A 20,396-nucleotide genomic window follows, 5' to 3' on the forward strand; every position below is an offset into this window, starting at 1 on the left:
CCTGATCTTTCAAAATTATAAGGTAGCAGCTTATTGAAGGTTGCAGTTTGACATTTGACGGCAATGAATACAGAAGGCATGGCTTCCACCCCAACACAAAATAAATCACAAAAGTACAGAATTCACTCCCTTTAGAAGTTCTCACATTTTAAAATTTCAGAGGAACTTCCCTGATTTGAGACATGCACAAAGTGGGGAGTACCACTTTGCGTTTTTGTTTTTGTTAATACTGTAAGTGTTTACAGCCTTTTGTGGCTCCAGAGGGAGCTGTGATATTAGCTAGATTACCTTAAAGTTATGTCATGTGAATCCTCATTAGACTACAAGACTGAAATGTAAGAAGATATAGGTGTGTTTTCATCACTGCGTTCGGCTAGTGGCTCAAGGCTACAATAGCTTTCATTAAGAGAACACCTCTCACCGTAGTGAAATTGGATTGTAGGAAATGTAGATAACAGATTTTGACGAGAAAGAAAAAGACATTAAATTAAATTTAGTATCTCTGGGGCTACAGCATTAATTTAGATCCTTTTGTTTTTAAACTTTGTGAGATGGAGAGCTCTGGACTGTAATGCTAAATCAGTGAGGTCCCCTTTTAAAACGAGGAATCAAACTAAACTGAATGTGTTTTCTCAACAGAAAAAAGACCCCTTAATGTTAAAGTGAAGCTAGATCTCGACAAAGTGACCCAAATGGATTACAAATATTAAGACAAAATGGTTGTTTGCATAAAGACAAAAGATCACTCTGAGAAAACTTTTATTTGTCTTACACACATTTGTAAAGCAACTTCGGTTCGGTTCAGGTGCAGTGTATTTCTTTGAAACCACACACCAACTTCCTGGATCATTGACATTTACTGACAGCATCTGCAGGGACTGTTTCCAGTATCCATATTCTCTGAAACAAATGCTCATACTCATAGTTTGGTTGTACAATAAGCTCCACCTCAACCAGCTATGTGTTTCTTACACACTGATGCATCAGTATTATAGGTACATATAATATTTCAGTAGCCATCTTTCTGCAGAATGTACACTTTTACTTTTGATGCTTTGATCAAATTTGAAATAATTCAGTACTTTTGCTTAAGTAGCATTTGGAATGTAAAATTAAATAAAGAATGAATGAACAAAGCCAGGATTTTAATTTTAAACAGAGTATTTTTACACTGTTCTATTCATATTTTTACATCAATAGTGAATGTGAATACTTTATCCACCATTGTTTGTAAATTTGAAATTCATTTGATTTCTTTATTATCTTTGAACTGCAGTTTTTTTTAGGTAGATTCTATGACTCACAAAGAAAAAGCGTGCGTGCCTGCATGCATGCATGTGCTTGTGTGGTTTCTCAGTCAAACTGAATAAAGAAAAGTAAAAGAGGGGAAGGCTTTCACAACTCCTCTGAATGTACTGATCTGAGATACATCTCCAGTGACATACAAACAACATGAAAGTCCTCACATTTACAGCAGCAATCTTTCCAAAAGCCAAGATAAAAACATGAGGGGAGGCGCCTCGTCTCTCAGTGGGAAAAAGCAACTGATTTAAATCTGCACGGGAACTCCCCCACCCCAACATACCACTGAAAGCATGGGTTTTTTTTTTCCGTGTTTTCTATCTAGCAGACAGCATAATATAGCATAATACTTTTAAAAGTAGGAATTGATTGTTTATACTTTTCTATTATAATGTTTATACTGTATATTTCACAGACATGTCACAGGCCCCATTAAAGCACATTACAGTATGACATTACATAATGTAATGTGATTTAACAATTCTGATATAATACATAAGAATATTTAGAACAGCATGTACTGGCAGAGCATTATACAAAAATCTGCGTATACAAATTTGTAATAAATAGTAAAGTTATGCAGATAGTGATTTTTCTCAGTAAAATAATTTTGATATGCTGTATTTATGCATGCTCAATAATCCAGGAAAGAAATCTCAGAAGGTTGAAACAGGTCATTTAAACCCAAAGTTTAGTAGGAGACACGTTTCATCACTCATCCAAGTGACTTTGTCAGTCTCAGCTGATTGCGAGTATCCCCCTAACCTTGTAAACAGCAGAGCTTCATGACAGCCAAAACCTGCATGTTTGAACAAACAGCTTCATATGCAGATAGTCGTGTTCATTATGTCCACATGTACTATTTCAGAGGACAGAGGAATAGCTGCAACCACAGCATTTTAGGATGGCAAACTGGTACAACGTGACATTATTATCAGGGCATATAACAGTTTACCTAGCAAAAGCAGATTTTTATAACTTAGATTGTTTCACAGTTTAAAAAAGTGAGGTATAAGACGTGTACATTTCTCAGATAATTCACTCAATATTCTATCAAGCCCTTCAGCAGAACAAACAAATGTCAAATATTGACCATACTGCAGATTGCGAATAAATCTGTTACATTACAGATACAGTAAGTAGTTTTCTAATGTATTTTTATCATGAAAAAAAAAATTAAGTGATCAGTTTGAAATTACTCATATGATGACTGTCTGATCTAAAGATGATCAGTATTAGTTTACAGATTCATTTCTAGTAAGATTTCACCTCAAGACTCGTGAGGATTGAGTTTGAGGGAGGACGCACTGCCATCGCCGCTTTCCTCAACTGGCCTCCGATAAAATGAGTCAGTTGCTGCAAACAAATAATGAGGCATAATCAATTAACACAATTAATGTTCAAAATAGCCATTTTGCCATTTAAACAGATATTGGCCACATTTGCTAAATGGCACAGAGATAAAAAAAAAAAAATTAAAAAAAATTAAAAAATGTTTGAGCTAAAGAATAACAGCATTCACTTTCACCTGTTCAAGGAGTTTGATGTTTGAAGGACTAAAGTAGCATTTTAAGAATTCTGTTTATTCTCTTTCTTGCTGAGAGTCAGATCTGTTCCTCTTTCAGACTTGTACTGCAAATATTAAGCTACAGCCAGTTATCTTAGTTTAACATGAAGACATGAAACAGGGTACAGGGCTGTCTTGGCTCTGGCTGACTACTGCTTGGTCAGAAGATGGCTCATATTTCGAATACAGACACGAGAGTGGTATAAATCGTCTCATTCGACTCTCAGCAAGAAACAAGATACAAAGTGTTTTTTCTATTTTAGCATTATTTTCCGTTATGCAGAATCACTTTACTTATGACATACTTTGTACTGTAGTTTTTTTCTGCCAGCTAGAAGTGTTGTGCAGCCGGCAGGTCACAGCAGTCAGTACAAGCAGTCCAATAATTACAAATACACCTATGACAAGGGTCACACCTGCAAGACAAGACAAGCGAGCCACAGGTTACTTCACAATACTTTTGAATCTGAGGTTGCGCCATGAATGATCACAATGAGGGTTTTACCATTGTGGTTTCCAACATTTGAGGGAGTGGAGGGCTGCACTTTTCCCCCCCAAATGGTCTGTTTTGGAGCAGCTGTGGTGGTGACAGTGTGCATCTTCTGAGTTTGGGCCCCCCCACGAGGACGGTGGGTTGTTAGGCGTGTGAGAGAAACAATTTTGCTCATTGTGGAGGTTGTAATCATGTGAGTAATAGTCTTCAACTCATCACAGATGACATCTGAGGTCTTAGTTCCATTGACTTTCACTCCGGCAGATTTACAGCTAGATTTAAGGATAAAAGATAAAGCTGTAAACATTGGCTTACTACTACAGACACGGTTTAGACGCAAGGTATTTAAACACTAGAATACATACTCTTTCCATTTTTGACAAGGCATGTTGATAACTTTGTTGAAATATCCATCTTCACATTCTTCACACTCTGGAATATATGAAAAAGAGTTATTCATTTTAAAACAACACATTTTCTTTGACATGAATGGTAATATATTGTTGAGATATATTTCTATACCTCCTTCTTTTAGTCCAAATCCTTCTTTACATTTGCAGGTGGAAGAATCTTGTTCCCTGGGAACAGATTTTCCACGACACTGGCATTTTGTGTTTGTCGTTTTTGTGCAGCTCTGTTCAGCAACACTTCCCATCTCTACAAGGACAACAGCAACACCAAATAAAGAACACTTTAAAGGTAAAAAAAAAAAAAAAAAAAAAAGCATTCATCATATTTGAAAACTGTAGCTTAAACAAATCAGAAACAAATGTTCCACTTTTTGTAACATGATTTGATGCTACCATGAATACTACGCTTCAAGTTTAGGCTCTGTCAGCTCTGCGTTTATCAGATATACATTATACAATACAGGTGTTTTTTTGTTTTTTTATCTTACCACAAGCTTCAGCACTTACTGTTATAGCAAACTGTACATGGTTTGCACTGTTGAGAATCATTTTCCACCGGCTGGTAATATCCTTCAGTGCAGGGTTCACAACCATTACCAGTGATTTTGGTACCTTTATATATTTCACAGTGTCAAAAGAAAACAAATTTACTTTGACAACATTAACATACTTAATACACATTGTATGAATAAGAAGATGAAACCAAAGACTGGATTCTACAGCATTATACAGAATGAAGAGTAACGTATAAGTCGCATGTTACCTTTAGGGCAAGTCCTTGCATCCAAATCTGCAATTACTATCATAAGCATCAAAATGAATACAAGTTGTTTGAGCAGACCCATATTCAGTGCTAGTGCTGGGAAACGACAGTTTCCTGAGATAGAAGACAAAGAGATTGAGCTAAAAAAAAAAAATCACCCAGACTGCTCGTCAACACCTTGTTATAGGTCTGATGGAAAAAAAAAAAAAAAAAAAAACATATTCCCAAAATACCACGCTGTCGCTCTCGGTTTTATAACGTGTGACATACTTTCCAATGAGAAAACAAACAATGAATGCAAGGAAAATATAAAGTTGATTCATTATGTTTGTCTACATGTTGTTTGTTTTAGGATTTAGTGGAATTTCTAAATCAGCTAAAAATCTAAAATGAGATTTCACAAACACTTAAAAGTTTTCAGCGTAATCAGTTGTGTCTGTCATTTGTCTTTTTTTTAATGCAAAAATTAAGTCAAGGTTCACTTACAAGTTTTTGACTTATTACGGGCTTCCTGGCAGGATGATTTTGTTCAGTTAAATGGAAATGATGGAACAGTTTAGCGCTCTTAACCTTACTTGTTTCTTTCTTCCTTTTTCTTTCTGTTTCTTTTTATATATATATACACACATACATATATATTTATCTTAATTAACATCTTCATTGTTCTTATTTGCCTTGTTAATTGTTTAAACCTGTAGTGTGGAACTTTTGTCTCCCCTTTGTACCAGTGGGTGCAATTACAAAAACCTATCGACATTTGCTTACATCGTAGGCTTCGCTGTAGCCTACTTCTTTGCTACTGCTGCTAGGCATGTAGACATGGTCAAGACTACTGTCTGAAGCTCAAACCGAGCATCGGAATGGGGAAGAAAGGTGATTTAAGTGACTTTGAACGTGGCATGGTTGTTGGTGCCAGACGGGCTGGTCTGAGTATTTCAGAAACTGCTTATCTACTGGGATTTTCACACACAACCATCTCTAGGGTTTATGGATAATGGTCTGAAAAAGAGAAAATATCCAGTGAGTGGCAGTTCTCTGGGCGAAAATGGAGGTCAGAGGAGGACAGCCAGACTGGTTCGAGATGATAGAAAGGCAACAGTAACTCAAATAACCACTCGTTACAACCAAGGCATGCAGAAGACCATCTCTGAACGCACAACACGTGGAACCTTGAAGCAGATGGGCTGCAGCAGCAGAAGACCACCGGGTGCCACTCCTGTCAGCTAAGAAAAGGAAACCGAGGCTATAATTCACACGGGCTCACCAAAATTGGACAATAGAAGATTGGAAAAACGTTGCCTGGTCTGATGAGTCTCGATTTCTGCTGCGACATTCAGATTGTCGTGTCACAATTTGGCGTAAACCAATTGTACCAATTGAGCATCGTTTAAATGCCACAGCCTACCTGAGTATTGTTGTTGACCGTGTCCATCAGTTTATGACCACAGTGTACCATCTTCTGATGGCTACTTCCAGCAGGATAACGCGCCATGTCACAAAGCTCAAATCATCTCAAACTGGTTTCTTGAACATGACAATGAGTTCACTGTACTCCAATGGCCTCCACGGTCACCAGATCTCAATCCAATAGAGCACCTTTGGGATGGTGGTGGAACGGGAGAGTCGCTTCATGCATGTGCAGCTGCCAAATCTGCAGCAATTGCGTGATGGTATCATGTCAATGTGGACCAAAATCTCTGAGGAATGTTTCCAGCACCTTGTTGAATCTATGCCACGAAATCAAATGTGCTTGAAATTAAATTTAAAAAATGATTTTGCTGTTGCATGACATGTTAGCAACAAAATCATTTCTGTTATATTCTTTCACAAAGAAAACCTCTACATGACAAGCCGATGTGGATTTTCTAACATATTGTATAAGGTTTTACTTCTCAGTCATATAGTAGGATGTATGCTCTTTTCTCACAGGCAACTGTATATACTTCAGTATTTCAACTGATCAAACAGCCATTGCATTTCTAGCTCAACTTTTAAATCTGTATTTTAATGACTTTACAAATCAATAAATATGAGTAAATTGGATTGAACTGAAATAACTATATATTTTTCAAGATGCTATTTGTTACAGCAACATCAACACTCACAATAGTATTAGTCATTTTCCATCTATGCAGCAGCCTGCATCACTATAAAGTTTTTTTTAGGAAATACATTGTAATACTCTATATTCAAATGCAGACATAGAAATATTTTTGGCCTTTAACCTTTAAGCGTTCTCATTCTTTCAGGAAAATAGCTAGAACTGTTGCTGTCGGAAACTGACGCTTTATGTTTTTTTGCCAGTAAGAACATGACGTTGTATCTTTTGCATATGGACTCAAACATAGACAGAAACAGCGACATATTATTGATTCATCTGCAAGATACAACCACGCAAATACCACAAGCTCTGAAAACGGATGTTGAAACAACTCAACCTACATCAGTCAGTTCAATTATGAAAACAATCTAAGTAAAGCATCACACAATTTTTTTGATAGAGCCTATTTATATTGAAGTGACTGCAAAAATCCAATATCATAATAAATTAATTTAGTGAAATAAGTGAAAAGTATACGGCAGAGGTCTTCAACCAGTAAATCAGGGAAAAAGGTTGAAGATCCCTGATCTACGTTATTTGGGGAGTCACTGATGTGATGGGTCGAGCTGTCATCACGACAACAAAATCAGTGAGAGATGATAAATGTCTTGCCGCATTTGTGTCAAGAGGCCAATTGTTTGTCTCTTTTGAACATAACTGGTAAAGCTGGGCAAACTCTCATGTAAGATACACCGCTCAGCCACAACATTAAAGGAAGAGTACACACCCCATTAAATGTATACAAATAAATGACATAAATGTATTCATGTGCATGAAAAAAGAGGACTTTAAATACGCTATACACATTTTCAGGGGGAAGATATTATCACTGGCATATTTTCAGGGTGAAAACGGGTTTTTATCGTTGATAGCAAATTGTATTTTGGTGGTAAAAGAAGGGCTCAAGGAGGGCTTATGTGTTGCTTATAAAGTTGAGACTTGTATTTGCATAATATAAACCTTAGTTTTGGTTAACAAACACCTTATTTCATATGTATACAAAGGGGATGGTGCTATTTAAATAAAATAGCCTATAACTACAAATATTGTCATTTACAATGTGACATCTATCCATCCAGTATGAATTACCTATACCCACTGATTTTGGGCAAAGGCGGGTTTCACCCTGGATAGGTAGTCAATCTATCAAAGTCGCAATCTATCACTTTAAAATCACCAATTAACTTAACATGCATGTTTTTGGACTGGGAGCAATTTGAAACAGGTACAGGGAGAACATGCAAACTTCACACAGAAAGGCCCAAGCTATTATTATTATTATTATTATTATTATTATTATTATTATTACTACTACTATGGCTACTACTACATTTATTGTAGGGACAGCGGAGCACTTTCTCCAAAAGACTCCTCCAGCTCCGCTGTCACAAGGACAGATACAGGAGATCATTCCTGCCGACCGCAATAAGACTGTACAATAACTCACCTCTGGCAAAATCCATCACACAACAATAACACTGTTGTCTGTGTTCTTGGTTGTTTGTATATAATATATATAGATATATACTGTACTGTATATACTATATATACTGTGCATTTTTATATTTTATATTTTTACTGCTATTTTATTGCTTTCTATTATTCTATTATTATCTATTGCTTCCTGTATGCTGCTGTAGCGAAAAAAAATTCCCCTCGGGGATTAATAAAGTAACTACCGAACCTAACCTAACCTATTGTAAACTCACAAGTCCTCTTCCTAAATACGTGTAATTCCTAGTTTATCCTGCAGATGGCGGTAGCAGAAGAGTGTCTCGAAGTGTTTACAAACGTAGAAGAAGAGAGAACTCACGACTGCAGCTTCTGTAATGCGACATGTCGAAAAACAAGCAGAATGAGATGCGGCACTAACTGAGCAATACTAGTTTAGTTGTTGTTAAAAGAGAAACCGCTACATCAGGCTCCCACCCAGTAAGTGCAAAGCAGTCACTTTCTTTTGGTGTACTATTAGTTTCGCTTTTGACGCGCTTTTTTAAACAAAAAAAACATTTTTAAAAGCAGTAACTCTTTTAAATTGGGGGAGAAAAGATCCGAACAGGATTTTTGTGTTTTCCTCTGAAACGAGGACCTGCACTAAAAAAAAAAAAAAAAAAAAAAAACTCATTCTCGTTACAGCGGGTTTGTCCAGAGATCCTAACCCTACAACAAACAAACAACAACAACAAGAAAAAAGAAAAGAAAAAGCGATGCTGGTCACCGTTTTCTGCGCGCCGAGGGATCGCCCAGAAACCACCTTCGCCCTCGATGTGTCCCCTGAGCTGGAGCTGAGAGACTTTATTGCACTTTGTGAACTGGAATCAGGAATCCCAGCTGGGGAAATTCAGGCAAGACCTCCTCCTCCTCCTCCTTCTCCTCCTTCTCCTCCTCAAAGCTGCATGTAGCCGGTGTGCTAACGTAGCAACAAAACAAAAAAAAAGGCTACCTCGGCTAGCTGACTTGCTAGCATGAATCGGGCGTTTTTGCTGCTCTGGTGTTGCGAAATTTGAGTTATCAACAACAGGAAAAAATAAATAAAATCGTGACGCTTTACGTCTCCCGTGTTTAATAACGATTACCAGCAGCGTGGGTGGCATTAATCAAGTCCCAACCCGAAGGCGAGCTAACGAAGCTTTTAAGTTTCCGAGGAGACTGGACGGATATAATGGTAGAAAAGGGGAAACTTGTTAGTGGAGTGAAGTTACTTTGGGCTTTTTTTTAAATTTTCTTTTCTTTTTTAAGAGCCCATCATTTGTCCGCCTGGTCACTCACTCCAGATGTAATAGAAGTGTTTTATCTTGACAGACATAAAAAAAGCTGTCAAGATAAAACAACACGACACAACTACCATCGTGTCTTTCACAGTCACTGAAATGTTTCAGCTAAATAGTTTTGGGTTTTTTCAGCCTCCTTTTATGTTCAACTGTATAAAACAGCTTTAATGTTATTTACTTTTTCAAAATTCTGTCAGAAAATAATAATTTTCTAACTTTTTTTTAAAAAAAATTACATAATCAAAAACCAGAAGTACAACACATTTACAACACACTTGCTCACCTGACAAAATATATATATTTTTTTGTGTGTGTGTGTCAATTGAGCTTTATACTGCACGTGTGTCAGCTGTTGTTTGACTAGAACCGAGGTTACATCAGTGTGAAGTTGGGTGTTCAATTCAAAAAGCCCTCAAGACAGAATCTGTAGTAACACTTGCCCAGAGGGCTCACCCCTTCATATGCTGCATACAATTTGTGAATTTTAAATATTTTTAGTTTTTTTTCAATACCCTCAATGCCATTTTATACAATCATCTTCTATTAAAACATGAGTTCTGTCCTGCTGCCTTAGCTAGGATCACTTCTGTTTTTTTCGGCCGTCTCGGTGTGCATATATTCATTACACAGAAATAACTACATTGGTCACACACGGCGATATAGACTAAAAAAAAAAATGTGAACCCCTAGTTCACATGACATGGAAGGTATTTAAATAAATACCAACATATTATTTATTACGTAATGATACATTGACATATCTAATGTAATATCCAGTTTAAAGTAGGGCTGTCACAATCATGGAATATAATATGATAATTTGTCATACAAATAATTGTGATTCAACAAATGAATTGTCTTTTCCCCTTCTTTTTATGCAACTATTAAAATATTTTAGTTTAATAATATACTTAAACCTTATGAAGTAAAAGAGCCATTTATTTATTTGAATATAAATAAAAAACGATATCTGTGTACCTTTTCAGCTATTGTAAACACAAATTGCACAGGGCAGACGTAACATAAATAAACGTTTAGATTTGCAAAGCTGATACTAAAATATACAAAGAAATGACAAGTAAAAATAGGTACCAGAAATCAAAAACAATCTACTACGATGTTGCCAATGTTCCATTCATGTGCCATTAAAAGATTAGCAGAATAAAGTGGTGCAACAAGATGATGTCATTAAAAAAGCACCAATCAAACCCTCAAACAGGGGAAAACAACGCAGAAATATCAATGGAAATATGACATTTCCCCTAGTTTCATCCAGCTATTTTTTATACAGATAAATGGAAATGAAATTATTTTAACAACTTCAAAATCCCATCTGCCTTAACACAGTTTGGTCTGTTTAGAGATACGTTTGTGAGCACGCTGCAAACAAAGTGAAGAGTATAAATTGTACGGATACGTGACATCATGACATCAGGCAGTCCATAGCAGTAATATAAACATGTGATTTGAAGGTACCTGTTCTATCAGGCTCCAGCCAGTGAAACTACACAACATCACTTTGTCTTTGTGTTTACAAAAAATTTAATATTGTGTATTTTTCCAAATCCAGATCATGTATGTAGAACAGCCCCTAAAAGACCCCACTCGTGCCTTGGGGAACTACGGTGTTAAGGATGGAGACGTGGTGGTTCTCCGGCAAGCTGACAGAAGGCCACCACCAACTCAACCAGCCTTCCCAGGTAATATGTGTTTGTTAACATTACGTGAACACTAATGATATGATGGCAGAGGTGAAGTAGACCTGCAGGTTTTTGATAATGAGAGGGCTTGGATAAGATAGCTATCTAAAGAATGAGGAAAGTAAGTGCCATTTACGAGAAGAGAAAGGAGCGCACTGTCGTCAAGTTATACATTCAGGGACATAGCAGCAGCAGCAGCAACAACAACAACAACAGCAGCAGCAATACTAAGGAAACAAAGTTTATTTGAATAACACATTTAAATGCAACAAAAGGTCCCTAAAGTGCTGCACAACATCAAACTGAATTTAAACAATTGTAATGTCTTGAAACATTTAAGCCATTTGAGATAAAATAGCTATAAGACAAAATGTTAACAAAATTTGAAATACTATTTAGCCAAAACACACGGGGATATAGCTGACCAGTATAATACTCAAAACTCAAAATTAAAAAAATCAAATTGCAATTTAATAGGGCCTAATCTGAAAATGCAGGTAAAAGTAATTATGTTCTCAGTCCGGATTTGAATAATGGTAGTAAACTTGATGACTTTAACTGGATGGGGAGGCTGTTCCAAAGTATCAACGGTGCAACTGAAAAAGCCTGGTCGGCCCTAAGGGCCAGTCTGGATCTAGGAACAACTAAAAGTTACTGGTCCAGTGACCGTACCAAGTGATGAAGAGTACAGGGGTGCAACAGGTCAAACAGATTAGCCATGGCTGTGTCATTTAAGCACTTACACAAACAAAACATTATTCCTGTACTGAACAGGTATCCAAATGTAAGGATGTTGTGAAATAAGAAATGTGCTCATGCTTACGTGTAACAGTCAGGAGCCTGCCTGAACCATTCTGAACCAATTACTACGGGAATATGAGTGATAGTAGACACATAAATAATGAATGCATTATCAATTTGGTAAGAAGGGTTTTGTACATGTAAAATGACAACATTCTCATCCTTTATCTTCTGTGCTCCTCAGGTCTGCCCCACATTGACTTTCGTTCTATCACCGTTCCGGGCACCTCTTCTTCAACCGGTCAACGTGGTGCTATAAGGCCGCAGCAACAGGCTCCACAGCTGCAGCCGCTGCAGCCACCGCAGCAGCCGCTACAGCCTCCGCCGCCGCAGCAGCAGCAGCAGCAGCAGCAGCAGCAGCAGCAGCAACAGCAGCAACAACAACAACAGCAGCAGCAGCAACAGCAGCAGCAGCAGGAACAGCAGCAGGAACCGCAGCAGGAACAGCAGCAGCGCGACCCGCAGTCTTCCACGTCAATGGCCTTTCGTGGCTCCTCTCCTCAGGGGCTGGACGACCCCGCCTTACTTCAGCAGATGCTATTATCGAATCCACACGAGCTTTCACTCCTTAAGGAGAGGAACCCTCCACTTGCTGAGGCCCTGCTGAGCGGAGACTTAGGTGAACGGTGTTCGATGTAATATGCCATAGTTTGTGTTTATGTTTATGCTGTTTATGTCTTTTATAATTAGATATAAATTGTTCACATTAGTGTAACTGTATTTCCTCAGAGCGATTTACCAAAGTGCTGCTGGAGCAACAGCAGGATCGAGCCAAGAGGGAGCAAGAGAGGATCAGACTTCTGACTGCTGACCCTTTTGATTTGGAAGCCCAGGCAAAGATTGAAGAGGACATCAGGTATTTGACATTTGAAGCCATTCAACATCATGACACACTGTTATGTCAGAGATAGTTGACTACCTAGGGACATTAACAACACATAATACTCCTCATCCTCACCATGGCACAGCTTTCATTTCACTTGCCAGTCACATGTTGTGGTGCTATATTTGGTACTGTGATAGTTTTTATGAGTTTCATGAACTTGACTGTACTTTGGAATGGAATAATGATGGAAAAATAAATAATAATATTGTTTCAACTATATAGGAATCACATTTTGACTCTTACCATTGTATTTGTGCATGTTCCAGGCAGCACAATGTGGAAGAAAACATGACCATTGCAATGGAGGAGGCCCCAGAAAGCTTTGGACAGGTGGTTATGCTGTACATTAACTGCAAAGTCAATGGCCACCCTGTGAAGGCTTTTGTTGACTCAGGTAATGATGATTAAATCCAGATACCTGTTGTAGCTACATGTGTTTTTGGGCAAGAACTGGAATGGTACTAAAATGTCGGTGTGCTACATAGAGGTTTAGTTTGTGTGGCTGAAAAGATATTAGGTTAGTTTTATGCAGCCCGTACTGTAGTCTCATGTATCAACCACCTTACTGTATGTCGGTTACATCTTTCTTCCCTCCCAGTATTTCAACAATTGGTTCATAAATGAAGATAGTTTTGGCTTGATTTACCTTTAAATTGTTAAATTTCATGTACTTATGCGTGTCAACATTGCAACTTTATTACAAAATGATATATGATGCATTCCACTTAGAGGAGCAGGAACGGGTGCTGTTTACTTTATTGTGGGTTTGAATTAATACAGACTTAAGTACGAAGATGTCTCCAGCTTGAAATAGTTGCTGTCAGTTACACTTTGAAGAGAAAGAAAACACATACAACTCAGTAGATGGGAGGCATCCTAAATCAGATACTCGACCTCATACAATCTTGAGTTTATTCCGGATATCCAAACTGCTCAGCCGGCTAGTGAGTGAGCCAAGACACCTGCCGAAGAAATAGATTTTCAGCCTCTCGTATGCGTGATTTCATTCCCCCTTTCATGATTTGTACGTGCATGTTATGAATCAGCCAATATCTGGACGAGTAACCTCATCCTTGAGCTCAGAAATATTACTACTTACTGAACTACAATGATCAATGCAGCCTTGTGTTCCCATTTTCATTGCAAAGACAATTCTTGATTTTTTTTTTTTTTTTTTTTAACCCAGATGTTCCTTATTTTTAGGAGCCCAGATGACCATCATGAGCCAGGCGTGCGCAGAACGCTGTAACATTATGCGACTGGTGGACCGACGTTGGGCTGGGATCGCCAAAGGAGTGGGCACCCAGAAGATCATTGGCAGAGTTCACATGGGTTGGTTTCTGGATTTGTCCAAGTACAAGCAACACTGTACTTAATTCAAAGCAGGACTTGACTAGTTATTAAGACATTGAAGTGTGATGTGCTTTTATTTTATGACCCAGCATTGTGAAATAGGTGAACTCAGCACAGTTACTGGCTTACTATAGACTTAAAGCCATAGTTATGGTTTGAAATGTTTTGTTCCAAATGATAATGTAATACGTTTTTTGGGGGGTTGTGGTTATGAAATAGCTTTGTAAGAAACATTATAAACACTCATTTAACAGTATTAAATCCATTCAAGAAGATTAATTCTCTCATATTTTCACAGATATACTCAAACTGCCTAAGTTTACTATTCACCACACCTTCAAAACTGCACATACAAATATAAAATGTTGGTTGAGATGGATTAATTTCAGAAAATTCAGCTATTCCTACGAATCCATCCATGTTCAAGTCTCTGCATGACAATTACTAGTATATGTGAATTCTTGTTTTTTGTCACACTTATCCAGCTCAGGTCCAGATAGAGGGAGACTTCCTTCCTTGTTCTTTCTCCATCTTGGAGGACCAGCCAATGGACATGCTGCTTGGCCTGGATATGCTGAAGAGACACCAGGTGTGAGCTCCTTTTATCTGAGTCCAGTGTGCAGTGCAGTATTGGATTGGTATTAATTAAATAGCATGAAGGTTCTCTTTTCTGCTTACTTTTTATTGAATGTACACCAAAGCGAAAGATCATACGGGCGCATTATCTGTCCTGTTTTTCTTGCAGTGTTCGATCGACCTGAAGAAGAGCGTGCTTCTAATAGGAACTACAGGCACTGAAACCCGCTTCCTGTCTGAAGCAGAGCTGCCCGAATGTGCCCGACTGGCTTACGGAGCGGAGGGCCGTGAGGACGCCCGCCCAGAGGAGATCGCTGACAGAGAACTGGCTGAAGCACTTCAGAGGTCCATACAGGAAAGTGGTAAGAACCTGTCTCCAATATCTGCACTTCAGCTTGTTTTTCACCTCTGGTGGAACTACAGTTGCATGTGCCACTTAAAGCTTCTTACTCTCAACCCCATTTATGCAGTCATCTGAATTTTCAGTCACATGATCACTTCATGTCATCACCTCAGCAAATTAAATGTGCTTTACAATAAGACGAGGTCAGGAAATTGGCAGATGTCTTGTCAGGCAAATCAAAGCTTTTTTTCTTCTTTTTTTTTTTACATGGAGAAGACAAATGAGATCTCAGCTATGATTAAGCTTTTTAGGCTTAAAGGGAAACAAACATTCATGATTTGAAACTTGAGCTCTGTGTGATGGCGGTTAGAATTATTTACCATTTACATCACTGGTGTAAACATCTGCCTCCATTCCTGCCAGTGGTGGGAGTAATGTTGTCTTTGTTCTAAATAGTCATAAGTATCCACACTATATTCAGAGGAGTATGGATGAAAGGCTTCATCAGCAGTACCGAGCCTGTTTCATTGTAGTGACTTCAACAAAGACTATTAATTTTTGTCACATTGTTGTTGACAACAGTGCAGATGGATCTCTGAGGAGTGTGAGAACAGCACTTGAAGCCTCCTACATAGAAAAACCGAAAGGAACATTTAGTGCTAACACAAACGTAGGTGGTTACTTGTATGATCCAAAATATATTACGCAGACCAAGATTTCATGGCAGTGGTACAGAAGTGAATTTTATTCATCAAAGAAAAATAATTGAAGCTGTTTTCTCATAAACTGGAGTTCTATATAAATCAGTGTCTCATTATGTCTTAGTCTTATAAACATAGAAATATTTTGTCCTATTTACATGATCTTGTTATTATAAGTAAAATATCCTGTTGCTGCAAAGTAAAATATGTCAGATGTAAAACAAAGGGTTTCGAAGAGATGGTGCTGGTAATGAATTGCACTGCCAAAAGGTAACTTCCAGACAAAGTGTGTTTGCTTGAACAACATTTAAAGATACCTGCAGAATGTCGAACTAATAATACCATCAGTAAAACTAAGCAACTTACCCCAATGCAAGTTAAATAAAGTAATACAAGAACATAAGAACAGTTTCATTTGTGAGCCTTCTGCAATTTGACGACTGTACAACACGTTAAATTGTGTTTGTGGAGTTGTCAAACCGTTTGCTCCAACACAGACCTTAGCATTGTAAACTGCTAATAATGGTGGATTGTAGGTGGATTGTGTCTGTCCGTCTCTGTTTGGGCAACATTGCAATACACATGGTGAGGCAATGTAAATTCATCAACCGGTTTTTCAGTTTACACATCCTTTATATCATACAATATCTCTGATGAGCAGGAATACTTAATGGAAATATTGGATTTTTAAATCATTTTATCATTCCTGTAATGAAGATTCTTTGTCATATATTTCAGTCAGTGGATTATAACGCAACGGACATTCTTGTCTGGTACCTTGTTTTAATGTGTAAACAGTTTCTCTTCGATTATGTCACAATATCAGACCGTATCCGGATGCTGAAAAAGTGTTTCCCTTTAATGCTTTCCAAGGCTTACATTATTATTTGTGCAACTGCGACACTCAGTCGTTGTTATTGTTTCCAGTCGTGTCCCCTGATGGCTGCAGATTGCTAATGGAGTGGAAACAAAGAGCAGCATTAATTATATAAAGCTGCATTATAAAGCTGCAGTGAATTCAAACTCAGAGTGGGGCACTGCAGCACAGCAGCCATGATGTGGAGCGAAGAAATCCTCCACCAGAGAAGAGACAGATGATTGATTACGTTATGGTTATTGTTGTGATTTTGGTCAAATGTTCCACTGATGTGACCTCGTTTAGGCCCTCTGAGGTTTAGTGACGTCTATGTGATTACACTGTGATCGCTTTGTCGGGACTTAACGTGGGCTCAAGTTATTTTTGGATGACACTTTTCACATCTGTGTGTGTGAAAAGGCTGATAGTTTGGTGCATGCCCTGTGTGTGACTGCTAACTTTCTCCGTCCCTTTGCATGATGTGTGTGGTGTGTGGCCTAACCCCTGAGCAGGACAGCACTGATGCATTTGGAGACAGCTGGAGAGGGCCCTACCAACCAGGTACTGCAAATTCACAAGTCCATTGCCAGTGCTAAGTCCATTGCTATTTATTTCTTTTTATTTTGCTGTTATTTTGCTGCTGGGTCAGTTAATTGATGTCGTACTTTTGTTTTTACTTATTCATGTATTTATTATGAATACATAGAACTGTTAAAAAAGGAAAAAGTAGCACAATTAATGAATTATTTGTGCAGCCCGTATTCAAGAGTTTCAGTAAGGACATTTGTGTTTTGGGTTGTGTCTGAAGCTGTTAAATGTACATTATTCGAACTACTACTCTCACATGGGGTTCACGCAAATTCCAGTTGTTTAATTCCCAGTTATATTTTCTCTTACAATAGACACTGCAGATGGACAAACTACCTCACCGCAGCCTCCACCATTTACATTACCCAGAACCTTAGACCAAATGTCCTCACCCGCCTCCCCTTCCCAAAGCCACTCCTCTGGTCAAGCCCAGAACCCGAGCCTGGATCGCTCTCAGTCTGCCCCGGCCGCCTTGGAGCAAGTCTTAGCTCCAGGGCAGTGCCAAGGCCAACCTGGCTCCCAAGAGCTTCCCCGGCCTTCGTCCCCAGCGGAGGATGCAGCTCCCACACCGCGCCATCTCCATCCTCACCCTCTGCCTCTCCATAGCAACTCCAAAGTACCCCCTGTACCCGGTCCCTCAACAGATGTCCTCCGAACATGTGCCCCTCCTGCAGACATGACCCCGGTGTCCCAGGATCCAGGGGGTGAGGTACAACCTGCAGCCACTGAAGGGGATGCTGAATCAGATGAGGTGGTGAACAGCTCCATGGTCCCCCATCCACAGGAACTTTCCCCCATTCAGCCAATGGAGCAGGAGGCGACTGAGTCCGACAAGGCTGATAGCACCGAAGGCTGTCCAGGTGCTCCCTTCCAACCTGACTCGGTTGAAATGGAGTCTCCCACTGCCCCCCACGGTGTGGTTTCCTCTGAGAGGGACCAGCCTGATGGAGATCGCCGTTCCAGCTCTGACAGCATCCCCTCGCTAGCCGCGGCTCTAATGGAGCTCCATGAGCTGCTGGTATCCAACAATCGCGCTCAGTCCCAAAACCGCAGCAGCTCCTGCTCCCCCTCGCAGCCGTTCAGACAGGACACAGACAGAGTGTCCCCCGAGCCCTGCACCCCAACACCCGATAATACTCAACCATCCCCCTCTACTGCCATAACTGCCGGTGCAGAGCCGAGCAATGCCAAAGCCAACTATGCTGCTGCTGTGTCTGATGAGGAACCATCGAAGTGTCTTGTGCCCGACCTCTCTGGCCAGGATGAGCATCTAGGCGGAGATACAACAGAGACTGCGGAGGGGCGAGGACCACCGCAGTGTCCTGATGGCTCCGGGGAGAGGAGGGCAGATAGAAGGGGGCAAGATGAGGCCAGTAACATCGTCATTTCTCAGCCTGAACCAGAGGTTCCTCCTGATCCTGCAGGCGACCTGGAGTTCAGGGAGCCTCCTGAGGGGCAGCATGGGAGGGGGGTAGCAGACGGACAAGCCTCTGGCACCAACACCCCAGACACTCCTGGCCTCCAGACTGAGCACACTTTCCTCAGCCCTTTGTCCATGGCAGTGGGCTCACCGGAGGACGTTTCAAACACATCGTCCTCCTCTGCTCCTCCTCTTGCTCAGGCCCCCCAGCCTTCATCTCCAGCCCCTCTTCTTCCTTCTCCACATCCCTTTATAGAACAGTTTCCAGCGGAGCACATCCAGAGAATCCAGGCAGCAGGCTTTTCTGCCAGGGAGGCTGCGGAGGCACTGGAACAAGCCCACGGGGTTGTGGAGCTAGCTTTGCTGGCACTACTAGCCCGCAGTATCACTGTGCCCACCTAGACTCATAACCAGTCAAGTGAGTCCCCAGCCTCCCAACTCAGCATCTGTCTTATTTATACCTTGTTACTGATCCAGATGTCTCAGTTCCTTTTTAGCAGGGAGCACGTAAAAGCCACAGGGAAACGCTGTCTCTTGGTTTGTCGTACCGAATATCCAAGAACAAACAGGACAACTGGTTATACTTTTCTGGCTATAAAAGATATGTGAGGTGTGTTTGCATGCAGATGTTTTGGGTGCCCACCCATTTCATTGGTTTTTAGAGATTTGGTATCATAGATTGATTTTCTTCTTGTTTTGTCGTCAAAGATTGACATATTCTTAAATGCCCAATAAACGATTGATTCTTGAAGCATTAAATATTATTATAATTTCCCCTTTGTCATGAAAGTAATGTTGTGTTACGAGTTTAAATTTGTTGATCATCGATAAAATAATCTCAAGTGGAGAAGTATCAGCCCGACTCTCCATACCAGAATAACTGTGCCGTATGATCATTCAACACAAATATGGATATTTGAAGCGATTTGATGATAAACCTACTGATTTTCATACTGATTTTTACGTTTGTATCCTCTTAAATTTACAATCTGAACCCATTGATGGAAACGCTGCAAGGGTTGATCATTTGTGATCAAGTTTACATACGATATCTGCAGATATACGTGGAAAATTCATTCATTGTCACTCTAAAATAGCAACTGTTTTTGTTGAAGTATGATCATACACCATTTATTTGAATCAGTATGTGTATAACAGAAGGTGTCTTGTACTGTATCTATCATTTTCCCAAGTTTGAAAGTTTATCCATGTGTAGATTATAAAACTGTTTGTAACTCCTTTTCAGAAAGTCCTTCATGTGTCAAATCATCTGTTCATAGAAACATCCATTTTCATTTTGTAATCTGTTAGATTATGGCGGTCAAATGTTTTGTCATATAACAATTTGAATGGCTTTATTTGGGTCATATACCAACAATGTTCAGGCAGATTGAATTATTTACTTTTATCTTGGAATTTTAAATTGCAAATAAAATTAAACTAGTGTTTGTATAGTTTGTGTGAGTCGTAAAGTCCTTTTTCAAACATGAAATCTGAAACGACGGGGTTTCAGCTTCTAAAACCTGGGGATTATCTTGCATTGTAAACAGTAAACCTAAATCAACCAAAAAGCTGTGTTTTCTTTTTAAAGTTTTAAACAAATGATTACTGAAAAGATAAGTAGCAGATGAATTAATAATGTTTAACATCCATAATCTTGCTTGAAATCTTCTGACACCTTGGTTTGAGTGAGCCTGAGAAGAAGCACACCTGCTTCTAGTTTATGTGATTGCTGCTCGAAGCTCAGACTGCAGGTCACTCGGAC

At 39.3% G+C, this 20,396-nt stretch overlaps 2 protein-coding genes across 5 annotated transcripts; one reads left to right on the forward strand and one right to left on the reverse strand.

Moving 5' to 3' along the window:
• Nucleotides 1–2,572: 2,572 nt before the first annotated feature.
• Nucleotides 2,573–4,617, reverse strand: LOC138616372 (tumor necrosis factor receptor superfamily member 4). Its single transcript, XM_069690614.1, has 7 exons — nucleotides 4,536–4,617; nucleotides 4,280–4,384; nucleotides 3,885–4,019; nucleotides 3,728–3,794; nucleotides 3,375–3,634; nucleotides 3,175–3,285; nucleotides 2,573–2,658 (listed from the first exon to the last, which is right to left on the reverse strand). Exons 1-7 carry the CDS (start codon nucleotides 4,615–4,617, stop codon nucleotides 2,573–2,575), a joined length of 846 nt encoding a protein of 281 aa, XP_069546715.1.
• A 3,851-nt stretch (nucleotides 4,618–8,468) lies between these two features.
• Nucleotides 8,469–20,088, forward strand: ddi2 (DNA-damage inducible protein 2). Of its 4 annotated transcripts, none has more exons than XM_069690760.1 (10): nucleotides 8,469–8,568; nucleotides 8,773–8,981; nucleotides 10,978–11,107; nucleotides 12,093–12,527; nucleotides 12,638–12,764; nucleotides 13,061–13,188; nucleotides 13,998–14,126; nucleotides 14,633–14,736; nucleotides 14,893–15,085; nucleotides 17,526–20,088. In XM_069690760.1, the coding sequence occupies exons 2-10, from the start codon at nucleotides 8,844–8,846 to the stop codon at nucleotides 19,031–19,033; spliced, it is 2,892 nt and encodes a 963-aa protein (XP_069546861.1). In that variant the 5' UTR covers nucleotides 8,469–8,568; nucleotides 8,773–8,843; the 3' UTR covers nucleotides 19,034–20,088. The 4 variants fall into 4 exon arrangements, with proteins under 4 accessions (XP_069546861.1, XP_069546863.1, XP_069546860.1 ...); XM_069690762.1 differs by adding an exon at nucleotides 17,136–17,184 and having other exon boundaries at nucleotides 8,469–8,981; nucleotides 17,526–17,566; XM_069690759.1 differs by having other exon boundaries at nucleotides 8,469–8,981.
• Nucleotides 20,089–20,396: the final 308 nt, after the last annotated feature.

The sequence above is a fragment of the Brachyistius frenatus genome, unplaced genomic scaffold (genome assembly GCF_029030835.1).
Source record: "Brachyistius frenatus isolate BFR_SWC_R1_liver_20210118 unplaced genomic scaffold, ASM2903083v1 Contig_10, whole genome shotgun sequence".
In the NCBI taxonomy this organism is placed as follows: Eukaryota; Metazoa; Chordata; class Actinopteri; family Embiotocidae; genus Brachyistius; species Brachyistius frenatus.